This window comes from Apostichopus japonicus, chromosome 9 (assembly GCF_037975245.1).
Source record: "Apostichopus japonicus isolate 1M-3 chromosome 9, ASM3797524v1, whole genome shotgun sequence".
In the NCBI taxonomy this organism is placed as follows: domain Eukaryota; kingdom Metazoa; phylum Echinodermata; class Holothuroidea; order Aspidochirotida; family Stichopodidae; genus Apostichopus; species Apostichopus japonicus.
Window position 1 is genome coordinate 11,086,552 of NC_092569.1, and position 13,355 is coordinate 11,099,906.

At 32.9% G+C, this 13,355-nt stretch overlaps 2 protein-coding genes across 2 annotated transcripts in view; one reads left to right on the plus strand and one right to left on the minus strand.

Moving 5' to 3' along the window:
- The window catches only part of LOC139973361 (uncharacterized), a 41,176-nt gene extending 28,199 nt beyond the window's left edge, over positions 1–12,977 (plus strand). Inside the window, exons 2-8 of the mRNA XM_071979981.1 lie at positions 7,567–7,612; positions 8,176–8,345; positions 8,604–8,868; positions 9,589–9,800; positions 10,204–10,422; positions 11,178–11,442; positions 12,389–12,977. Coding sequence (XP_071836082.1) covers positions 7,567–7,612; positions 8,176–8,345; positions 8,604–8,868; positions 9,589–9,800; positions 10,204–10,422; positions 11,178–11,442; positions 12,389–12,663 — 1,452 coding nt within the window. The 3' untranslated portion in view covers positions 12,664–12,977. The remainder of the gene's footprint in view (positions 1–7,566; positions 7,613–8,175; positions 8,346–8,603; positions 8,869–9,588; positions 9,801–10,203; positions 10,423–11,177; positions 11,443–12,388) is intronic.
- Positions 1–13,355, minus strand: part of LOC139973354 (uncharacterized) — a 38,296-nt gene that overhangs the window by 13,043 nt on the left and 11,898 nt on the right. The window lies entirely within an intron of this gene.

Genomic DNA, 13,355 nt, shown 5'->3' on the forward strand with positions numbered 1-13,355 from the left:
CATGGGGCTTTATAAGATTCAGTTTATAGCACTGTGTCGCAAACGTTATTAATGAGGAATACGTTGAGAAGAACAAAAGAATCGTAAAAATTCAGGCTCGAGTACTGCATTAATATTTGCTTGCTGAGGTTCCTCGAAAAGTACTATAGGTTGATATTCATTCTCCATGACAGGATGGCAACACACTCACACATTCCATGGAATCTGGTTCGCAAATCGTTTTACCGTTTTATTGAATGCGGGCTCTGTAGCGTTGTAGAAGTTTTTTGTTTTGGTAGACTTCATCACTTATAGGATTACGGACACGTTGGCCATTCATAGCACCATTATAAATTATTATAAAACTTGCAGATTCTTAGTTAAGGAAGCCCGAAGTTTGGGTCAATTATCCTAAACCACTTCATTCCCCAAAGCACTAGAGTATTCATAAGTTGTACTGCAAAGGCATAAAGTAGTCTTATGATTAGTTAATCGCACCAACCTGTTAATGCCACCATAGTCTGCAGCGGTGTGAGTCATAGAGATTAGCAGACGATTATCTCCAATACTTGGTTCGATCATGTTCAAAGTGAGAGAGAACATAGCCCGCTTCATACTTCTTTTTACACCTCAGGGGAATGTACTATCATTTATAATTACTCACAAAAGGTAAGGTTTCAAAGAAAGTATCTCTATAGATATACCTCCCGATTAAGAGTCTGTTAAGAGTGTACGCATCGTTTCACACTTGAAGAAAAAATGACTTTTACGTACGGAAGGTTTTAAGTTCTTCTTATGATCTAAATTACTTTATTGGTTGGAAACGTTCCTTGTAAACATACAGTTTTAAATTTAATTGGTCCTAAGCAGGCAAATACAACTAACATTTCGACGTAAAATAAAATTCAGATGACAAATATAATATATCAAAACTGCTCAAGATATTGAAATTATTTGCCCAGAACTGTCATGGTAACTACAACGATATAGACTTCATTGATTTAAAACGTTTCCTTCTTCAATAGTTTGTAATATACAGCCAGACAGAAAACTCTCTGATTTGTATATTTATCGTTTTCAAGTCTTCAGGAGCAAATGAAGCATCATAGCTATTATATGTCAATAAGTTATTATTTTCACATTAAGTACTCCACTGACACAAAATAAATTAAAAGATATTTTAGAAGACAATCATTACAAATTTGTTGATTCTACCTGTTAATTAATATATTAATTATACTATGAAGATTTCCCCCACGACTGACGTTGATGTAACCCCATGAACCATTGTCAATGAAAGACTATAAATAGACAACGCCATAATTTCATCATATTTATATCCGTGTTGAAAAATCTACCGATGTGGATAAGTGACGTTTATCATCAAAGTCATAATATTGAAGGGTATTTTATCAGTATAATATGACAATTAACACGATGGGCAACATTGGTTATGTCCAGCTGCTTGGCCAGTCTCCTCTACTGTAGGCTACAAGTTAATTTATGTGGCTTAGTATTTTGTAGCTTCACCTTAGAGGAAATCATTATCAACGTTTACATCAGAAGAGAGCAGGTCACCGTACACTCCAATTCTCTCCATTATCAAGATGATCGGCGAATTGTGCAAAGTTTTTGAAGTTTTTCTTTTCTTTTGGACAACAGGCTGTCTCTTTTCACAACGAGTGGTGAGTTTTAGAACTTTGATATGTTGATCATTCTTATTACCTCTCCAATTATTTAATTCAATTAGCTTGACGTGTTATTTAGCTGCAGTTAATTTTTAAAGCTTCAGTCACCATGGTAGAGTATACCAATTTATGTAAGTAACCTTTTCCCTTTCCAGCAGTAAAAGTGATGTTTGTTGTATTTGTAATTAAAACTTCTTAGTTTTTAAAAGTTGTAATTATTAATCCATACACTGGATAATAATTTGAGCAAAATTATTCAGGCTCATACATTTGATTTTAAATGCAATATTACCATGGTGAAAAACTATGAAACTAGAAAAAATAGAAATAATTAATTTCATTTTTCAACAGTTTATTATCATTTTCAGGCAAATATGTCATTGATATTATATATATATTTCATTGACTCCTCTAAAAGTCAAACACTTTCATTTTATAGAAATTAATAGTGAATATTCTTCTCAACATTGTGTAAGAATCAATATCAACTGTTAAAGAATGTGAGTTTCAAAGATTGGAACGTTTATGTTTGCTTTTTTGGCATAACTGAACACAACAAAACTAATTTTTCATCCGAGTGTAAATTTCAAAATATTATTAATACATCGCTTCGAAATAATAAGTGTAATTTAACAACTCTCAACAAGATGTCAGTGATTGAAAATTATTACATTTAAAGAGCGATTGACGAATACTCAAACAAAAACTTAAATTTACAGTTGAAATAGTAGTTTCCCAAATTTATGAAAATGAAAGTAAAAATCTACATAAAGTGACAATTTTTCATAATTGCGCCAGTTTAAATACCTCGAAATAACGGGTTAAAGGATAAGCTACCATTAAGTAGTATTAATCAAATTATCAATCGATTCATTCAAATCTGAAATACGTTTATAAAACAATAATTTGTTTTAATAAAATATGCTGCCTTTTAAGATAACAATAAAAAAAAATCGGAAAAGTCAAACAAGAACAACTTATTTTGCATTAACAAGTAGTTTGTTTACAATGTTACCAAAGCATTTAATTTCCTTGTTACCAAATATTATATGTTTGTCGTCTTTATTCAAGTTTACAAAACTGACATTCAATATATCGTGTTTTATCTCCAAACTGTAAAACATCCTAGTCGATAGTCATTTTGCCGTAATGTTAAGCGTTCAAGCATATTTAAAAGAGAATGAAAAAAACAGTTTTATGAAAGCGTCTAACAAACTTATTGAAAATAGCAAGCTATTGCATCCCCCGATATATAACAGTGGTATTCACACAAACTATTTTAAATGTTTTATTTAATATCATTTACGATCGTGGAGCTAAGCAAAATAATCATATGTTAAATTATATCACTGACTCAAACTGTAATCTCTATTTTACTTAAATTTAATTAGTATACGCTTTAAGCCATTTAATTTTATTAACAACTTTCAGTTCTAAATAATATGCCAATGATCAAAAGCTATTACATCCCATCATCTTACTATTGTGTTTCTTACCTCTTGCTTCTCTTTCAAAATTTTCGAAACATGGGAACCTTTAGAGCCAAATTAAATTAGTGACGTTATACATATATCTGCTAGTTAAAGTGTGATATACCTGCGTCAATTCAGTCAAATATGAAGAACGTTTATATTACTAGATTTTCTTTTAATGAAATATGCTGCCTTCTAAGATAACAATTGAAAAAAGTCGGAAATGTCAAACAAGGAACAATGTACCTGTGCATTTACAATTTTATTATTTAGAATATTATCAATTGCATTTAATTTCCGTGTTACAAAATCTTATATGTGTAGCGTCTTTATTATCACTTTTTTTTTCTTAAAGTTTAAAAACTGACTTTTATTAAATCTTGTTTCATCTCCAAACTGTATTATGCCACTCTCTTTCTAAATTTATTCGTTTAAACGATAAATCGTAAAATAATATTTAGGCGAAAAAACCTAGTCGATTAAAGTAATTTTGCCGTCATATATAGCGTTAACTAAAATTTATTCAAGCATATTTAAAAGAGAATAAAAAAAGCAAAGTTTAAAGTAAAGCGTCAAACAAATTATTTGAAAATAGTTTATAGTGTTATTCACACAACGTTTTTAAATGTGTTATTTAATATATTTTCCGATCGTGGAGCTTAGCAAAATAATCATATGTTAAATCATATTCTGACTCAAGCTGTAATTCTTCATAAATTTAATTAGTATACGCTTTAAGCCATTTAATTTAGTAACAACTTCCAGTTCTAAATAGTATGCCAATGATCAAAAGCTATCACCTATCATCATCTTACTATTATGTTTCTTACCTCTTTCCAAACTTTCTATATCGGAATAAAAAGTTAACTTTGTCTCTGTTTCTTTATATCAAAATTTAATTGAAAGCAGTTTCCTGTTTTCAAAAAGTAAAGCAATCCAATTTTGATATCTCTTCTGGAAACCTGGATTTGGGATTATATGATTCATACAGAACAAACACTTTATCTCCACATCTCCAGTTACTTTTGTAATAAAATGTGAATATAATCTCTACTTGCTGGGATCAATAGTTTAGGTAAAAGTATTTTTAAATGGTTATAGGAATAAACAATCAAGTCGCAAACAACATTTTGCAAGGACTAGAAAAGTATGTTGAAAATAAACAACGGCATCTATCATATTCGTGCATTGTCCAAAGTAGTGACAAATATTCTAATGGGGTTTTGTCTGATCATTTTCAGCTGTTATCTGTCGTAAATGTTGAAAAATTGCAAATCATAATTTCTAATACACATCTAGAAAAAAGACGTTCTTCGTTAATTTGAATTCATTTTTACTTTCGGTTGCTTATTGCGACGTCTATTCACTGATGTTTCACAATCATGAATTATGAATAGTATCGATCTGTAAAGATATGATTCGAAAATGATAACAATGTTACGGACACATGTAACGTTAAATGATACATTGAGAAAACCATTAGCATTTTCTCTTCATTGCTATTTTATAAGACGTAAGCGTTTTTTCAGTATAAAAAAAATTAGACAAATGCGGTTTGCCTTTAGTCATATGACATACACCGTCTCCAGTATATCACTTTTTATTTGTCTTAAACTTTTATTATTTTAATCATTATTGAATTGGAACTTCAAATGACGCAGTTCTTTTCGACCAAAATATAGTCTTGTGTTAACAAAATGATTTATCGATTCAAAGTAGGAAATAAACGCATTCAGAACTGTATTTGCTCTGTATCGTTGGAAGGGCATGGTAACGGATCAACGTGTTATATAATATCAGTTTATTTAAACCTTTCAATCGGTCGAAATACTACACAAGCAAATTCTGTTTCACATCTCATGCTTTCTTGCCTAGGAGCTGACCCTGTAGTTATTGTTGTACCAGTATCCATAAGTTTTATTTAAATTCCAATTTATTGAGATTTTGCTGTACGGTCGTAAGGAATTTGCTGAAATATAACTATAAGGAGCAATCCGATGCCAGAAATTGTGAAGCTTACTTCAAGGACGACAATATTTGACACTATATTAGTAATAACCCCTTTTCCAAATGTGTGTATGCTTTTATTTTAATCATGAAATAAATTCAAATCATTCAGTTTTCGCATTGCAGGAAATCGGTCGATGCTCATTTCATGGAACACATGTTAGAACACATAATTTTTTTTTGTTTTACTTTATGCTATTGTTAGAAATGTCTGCTTGCACCGTATAACACTAAATCAAAATATCTGGTATAATTTCGAACAGTCATTTTCCGACGTGCGAGTAGTTTTTTAATCGATCTTTTTTTTTAAATCATTCACAAGTCTGGAACAGAATCGGGACATATAATATTATAAAAGTAAATTATAACTCAATATTCCAGTCCTCCCCGCCACCATGAAAGCAGAGATTTTGTTTGCAATGTATTTTACACCTCGTAACACAGAAAATTATCACCCAATTTTTGAAAAGTCTCTGTTACAAAAATCTGCATCGGGAAATCCAGCTGATAGCTGTGTTTCTTTTGTTATTTTTTGAAACAAAATTGTAGTTCGGTACTTTGGTATTAATTCAATGGTACTTATTTTAAAAACAATAAATAAATTTTGTTTTTAAAAATTAAGTCTTCTTTACTTTCGGGCATAGCGTATATGTTTGGTAAATGTTAAATTTAAACTATTGCTGATAAAGTCTGCTTGAAACGTGTGAAAAATATGTTAAAAGCATCTGTTCCAATTTATTTCAATATTTCCTCACAGTTATTTTTTGCAAACTAAAATCTTATAGAATGACAAAACTCACTAGTTTAGAGCAAAATCAGGATATTCCAACGGAGTAAATTTCCCATCCATCATTGTTTACCAGGAAGGTATAATAATTATTTGTTCAAGAATTAGATTTTCCTGTTTGATTAGTTAACAGCGTTTGAATCATCAACAAAAAGGGAACAAATTCTTAACTTCTTTGTCATGGTGACATCCTTGTTAGTGTAAATCTCAGAGACAAAAAACAGTAAATGACAGGATGTAGGATTCTCCCCGTCGCCCAGAAAATAATACTTCTTTTAATCATTCTTGAAAAAAAAATTCTACCTCGGAATGATGATGACTGTTTATCTTCAAATTGTTAACAAAATTTTATTTTAAATTAATACAGCTGAATATTTATTGGGAAACAAATGAGAGTGTGTTTCTAGACCATGGTGGTTTTGTGACTAAATTGTGTCTCTAGGCCATGGAGGTTTTGTAACTAAAGTCTGTCTCTAGGCAGTGGTGGTTATGTAACTAACTTGTGTCTCTAGACCTTGGTGATTTGAAGCTAAAATATTTTTCTAAGTAGTTGTAGTTTTGTAACTAAAGTGATGAGAGCACGGAGGCAGGTGCCTCATACATCGAATATTATATACAAAATTGTCTACCCATTTCGCGACCTGTTTGCTAATTTAGGGTTCTCGTTGTAATATTGATGTTATCTTTAACGTACACTACGCAGCCGCTTGGTTCGCTTCTGATGAAGTGTGTTACTTCAACGAGCTCTAATTACAAATGCTACAAGATACAGTAATATTTAGTTGCTCACATCTTAATAACTTTTGTGGATTTTTTATCTAATTGTGACTGCTACTTCAAAAAAACAAGATTTGAGAGAAATCTTTTATCTCTTAGAAAAACAAGGAAATCTTTTGTTTTTCGTGACTTTATATTTGTGATTTTGTTGTCACAACTTCTCCAGAGTGATTTTCGTAGGGCAACATGTTTGTTATATTTGTGCCAACCAGGAAATTATTGCTAAATGATACTTCGTTTATGTTAAAGAGGCATAGATATATATCAAAGTACTAGATAGAATATCTACGTTAGAGTAATTGCCTCTTCCTAAACTTGTTCGTCTAATGGCTTTGTAACGCTTTTAACATAAATATGCGAAGTTGTGAATTCATTTGTTTATTTTACAAAACGTAACTTATATCTAGGTTTATTAGGGTGATAGTAGTGTCGTTACATAGTCATTCGTTTCAAATGATATACTCTCCGTTAAGTTTGTGTATTTGATATCAACAAAAAAGTTTCATAATTGGGGGTTAAATGGATAAACATTTGTTAACCGAATTTACAATTCGAAAAAATAGCCTGATTAATTACATTGTTACACTGCGAACTAGAAAGTTCCAACTCGTTCCATCAACCTACTCACCTCCAAGATTTTTTTCGCATGTAGCAATAAGTGGCGAGATAGGCACGACGGTATTGTCACCAAGCCAGCCCCACCTCTCCCATACACACACATTTACAACCCTCTGTACTGCAGCATATCAGTCATTTAAAATACTGAGTAAAGTATACATCACCTCAGTTACACCTGAATACGTAGAGTTGCCATTTAACTGCGCTGTTACATTTTGTATTAATTTCCATTTGACAGGATGCTCTACAGACAATCAATGACAACACTGGTGATAATAGTGTAGGTAAGTGAACGTTGCAGGGCTCTTATCTTATGTAAATGAGTCGTCAAAATATGACGTCATGATTAAATAACATAAAAGTTGTTCGAATATGTGGATAAACGTTATAATTATGATGTTATTTCCTAATCAGTTGTTATGAACGTTCAGTGATCATAGTTTAGGTAAGTTAACTTTGCAGGCTTTTAATTTTATATAAATGAAGTCTTCAGGAATGACGTCATGATTAAATTTCATTACAATTTTTGAAATGCATGGATTTATGTTATAATTATGATGTTACTTCCTAAGCAGTCGTTATTAATATTCAGTGATCATTCTTGTTATTATGTTTAATACAAATATACTTTTCGTTTTCGTTTGATTTCGAAAGATTTGTGTTCTTCCAATGATAAATTGGATATCAGCTAAAACAGTCAATGCAGCGTGTTAAATACATTAATATTAGAATACGTTAATATTAAGATTCATCGCATGCTATATGGACATGACAATTACATTTCATTTAAACTTCACTGTGAATCAACTCACAAAAGCAAACCAATTTATTTTCTTGGACATACTAGGTTCGTCGTTTTTCTTCTACCAACAATCGAATTACCCGAGAGATTGCAGAGAAGTCCAGGAGCAATGTTCATCTCATAACTCTACTGGTGTTTTCATGATCAAACCAGATAGCTATCTAGAGCCTTTTGAGGTTTACTGTGATAACGCAGACAGTTCTGGTGGATGGACGGTAGGTCTCTACAGTCTGTTTACTTTTGTATGTTTCTTTCTCTCTTATTCTGTTTCTCTTTCCCTCCCCCTTTTTATTTACCCATTTTTCCGGGTGATACCACAATAGGTAGATGCGCATACATAATACACAGTATGCATATCCTGATATTAAGCATTATAGACTATCTTTGGCAAAAGAATGGTTTCTAGTGACTTTTTTTCACAATACACACATCAATTACTTTGATATCATTTCCTGAATCATTTACACTGTTAGGTAATACAACGTCGCATTGACGGTTCCATCGACTTCAGTCGTGACTGGGACAGCTACAAGTCTGGCTTCGGCTTTTTATCTCAGGAATTCTGGCTCGGTAATGAGAGGCTTTCTTACTTGACCAATCAAAAGAAGTATCAATTGGTCATTGAGATGACGTCATCGCATGGTTCCTTAATCCGTGTTTCTTACGATAACTTCCGCATTAGTGATGAATTCAGCAACTTCAAGTTGTTCAGTCTCGGAAATTTTTCTGGAAGAACAGGTAAGTTATATCAACATTTCTGCTTAAGATCCTTAATATTTGTTCCCCTTAGCTCAGTTATCAGGTCAGATGACCTTTAGTTCACCACAATTGGCAGCTTGGACTTCATATAGTCCAAAGAGCGGATCCAGAAACCTGTGATGCCCCCCACCCCCTCCTCTTCAACGCAGCACAAACAAATGTAGTTATTGGCACATTCTTAAGTAAAAGCCTAATGTTAAACATAATTTATAGCCTAAATCTGCAATCTTAACTCGAAACTTTTTTTTTTCTGGGAGAGTGACCACAGATTCCCATACATTGGAATCAGCTTTAACGACCCATGTGCCACACTGCCTTCCTATTTAATTCGTGGATCTGCCCATGTTTACCCAATCACCAGTGTAACTTTTTCCTTCCATTTGACATTTGTATTACTATTATGTGAAACAGTAACTTGAGGAAATTACTGCTTCATTTTTAGGCTGAAAACTAATGGATTCAGTTTTGTCAGGTAAACAGTTGTCACGTATGTTAAGAGCTTATCTGAGAACAATAACAATATATGATGATATCGCTAGAGATCATTTACACCTGGCCATGTGTTTGTTTTTCTGATGGAGTATGTTGTAATATAGGCATTTGATACAAGTTTCACAGCATGTTCATTGCAATTAAAACACACAACGAAGTTTACATCATCAATATGTTTCAATTTTACCGACATATTTATTCCCGCAGACGTTATAACACTTTGCCCCTACAACATGGTCTATAGAAACTGCAGTAACTCCTGTCAGCGGACTTGTGGTGCTCCAGAAGTGTGTCAGGATGGGGTCTGTAATGAAGCCGAAGCCTGTGTTTGTTCCGATGGCTACTTCATGAAGGGATCAGACTGTGTACCTCAAGAACAGTGTGGATGTTACGAATCAGAGGGACAAACAGTTATTCCAGTAAGTTGTTTGTTTTTCATTTCACTTGTATAACTTTTAGGCAGTCAAATCTGGAGCTATATGTCAAAGAATATTCACTGTGACAGTTTCCAACTATTCTACAAACAACAGCATAGTTGAAGACTTTTCCATATAACCTGTCAGTCACTGTATAAACTATCTTTTATAATGAATGCAATATAATTTCAATCAAACTTCAATATTTAAATTTTTTTTTAGTCCATTTAACTAAACAGTCATAGGAATACCTGTCAAATTACAGTATACTCCGCGTAGAGAATTATAGTGGTTACAAAGAGACATTACAATACAGAACAGTATTTACCATGGATGATAAGAAAAACAACATCAGGGTTAAAAATAATCTGTAAACATTAAAGTAATGAATCATTTTGTGTTTCAGGAAGGTGGCTCTTACGTGAACCCTGGATGTACAAGAAAAGGTGTTTGTACCAACGGGCAGATCACATGGGATGACGAATATGCATGCCATCCTAAAGATTGTCATGAAATTTACGAGGATGGATCCGTGGATAACGATATATACAGAATCAAACCAACCGGGTGGACCGGAGAGGCCTTTGAGGTTTACTGCAACATGTCTGACGGAGGAGGATGGACGGTAAGTCATTCCATTGATCAAAACCGCATTGATCACACCTAATCGGTAATACACTGTATTAAACTTCACTTTAGATATTGAACCACAATGAACACACAATAATGCACTACATTATACTGTAACAAATACACTCAATACCCTCGCTGCACGTTAGAAAATACAATGCACTACATTGCACTACATAGCACTATTGTACACAAAAGTACAAAAGTGATAGAGTATACCTTCTGGTCGATTGTAGTAGAATAGGTATCTTTACATACAAGTGTAAATCACATATCAGTGTAGTGACCGTTATTGATACAAGGCTATAAATAAAAATGGATATTCGTTCTTAATGGATTCACTTTAAACCACAGTTACCATATATCAAGATTACCCTGTTCCATTATATATAGAATATAAAACGACCAGTAAAATATGCAAATACAATATGTTCTTATAGTGAACAAATACTGAACTGTATTTTCCTTCAGGATCTGTATCTGCTTCTCACGTTTCAAAGATCCCTTTCAAGCGTTTTGTGATTTTGTCATATTCTCAATTCAGGCTAATATCTGCAGTAGAATGAACGATCTACGTAATGGAAATTTCTTTAATGAAAATGATTTAAAGAGGTTTTTCTTTATCAGGTCCTTCAAATTCGTTTAAGTGAACGATTTTCAACTCTAATGTTTCTTAAAATGTTGATAATTTAGTTAATAGTTTGCTATATTTGATAATGACATTCTTCTTCTCCACACATTTATTCAAAGGTTTTTCAACGTCGTGTGGATGGAACCGAGGATTTCTACCTCGGATGGGACAGCTACAAAGAAGGTTTTGGAGAATTAGACCACGAGTTTTGGCTTGGAAATGATAAGCTTTCTATTTTGACCAATCAAAAGAGATATGAAATCAGGATTGATATGGTCGACAGAGATGGTGCTCCGTACTATGCCAAGTTTGACTACTTCCGGATAAATGACGAAAGCGATAAATATCGGTTATCTCAACTTGGAACCTACAGTGGAACAGCGGGTTTGTTACAATTTATTTGATTACATACACATCCTTAAGATATATGCACAATTCTACAACTATAAATGCTTCTACGGTCTGCACGTAGTTCAATGTTCTTTACTATGTGTTGTCTTGGTAATATCATATCATAAGGTTTCCTACATATATTTGACTGAAGACTTAAATAAGTGAATGTTTTGCAGTGATAATGCAATAACATATTAACATGATGATGAGTGCATGGATTGATTCATCCATATTTCTCTTCTTGAGATTTGTATCCTTCTTTTCATAATTCACTAAAACAAAGACACAGTAAGATTACCAACCCCATTAAACATCAACAGCAAAGTAAATCATTTTCATAACATGTTCGGTTCAAATTTCAGACCGACACATAGACACCTCTCATATACACTGACCTATGCACACACGTCCACGCAACAATCATGCACAAAGAAAACAATACTTTCTTCGAATATACAAAATACAACATATATCAGAAGGGCAAAACCATGGCAACACTGTTTGAGTTTGTGTCATTTAACTTACACCAAACATGCCGTATATAAGTCACCATTACGTACTACGGTTTATTCATGAACACAGTATGAACGTAATTGATACACCTTTTATACGTCAATTCTATAAATGAGATTAATTACTTCATCTTGCTTTTTTATGTAATTTTTTTCTTCCTAGTCATTAGATATGACAGCATATTGAATTTCAGCAGTACCGAAATATAATTTTGGAATAAAATCAAAACAAAACTAACGGAAAGAAACTAAGAATAATAAAATAACATTTAATTTGCAATAAGTGGAATAATGAACCATAAAAACGTGAATTCATTAATGAAACACTTAATTAATGAAACTCATTTCAAGCAACATTAATATGTCTGTCTTTCATTGGCATTACATAGAATGTTAATATTAATGTTCTTTGTTCTTCTTTGTAGACTCTCTCAGCAACCCTGATGGTTATGCTCTTCGATATCACCTCAACTACCAGTTCAGTACCAAAGATAGTGACAACGACGCTGATGGTTCCAACTGTGCGGTTACTTATCACGGTGCCTGGTGGTACAATGCTTGCTATTATTCCAACCTCAATGGAAACTACCATGCCAGCCGAGGTAGTTATAGCAGTCCTTATTGGTATTACTTACCCGGCAGTGATTATAACATCAAATATTCAGAAATGAAGATTCGTCCCTTTCCGCAGGTAGTTTGAGGGATTTCTAGACAAAAATGCGTATAAAAATATTTGAGTAGATCGAGCTAGTTTCCTTTTCCTCAATAAGTATATAGGACTCATGGGACTGAAAATATGGATAGAGAAGTCACGTGACTGATATTGAAAAAAAAAGTACATTGACGTCACAATAAAGTACAGGAAAACAATGAATATACTCCAGTGTTGACACTTATATATATCTAGATATATCAATGCAATACACCGTATTATCAATGTTTGCTCATTTATAAGAAATTTAACGTTGCATATTCCAAACAATACATTGAAATAACAACCTTGAGAAAAATAAACACTTCTTTTCTCATTTTTACCTTTTTATTTATTTCAATTACTAATTACACTGGACGATAGATCAAGCCCGGTATGACCTAAAATGAAAGAAACGAACATAGTATACGTATTAATTTAGTACCCACCCAACCAACCAAGCCCACCCAACCCACCCAACCCACCCCTCACCCAACGACACTACCACTCGACAACTTGATTTAAATATTGTGTTCTTCGAAACATCGTGTGGCAATTTATATCACAAACTTTTATGTCGCAGTTGTAATAGCACACGCTTTTGAGTGACAATGGGCTAAATACTGACAGTAAAAATTGTTACTCTCCTTGTAACATCCTGAAAGTTTAAATCGTTGGTCTCAGAAAATACGGAACCGTAG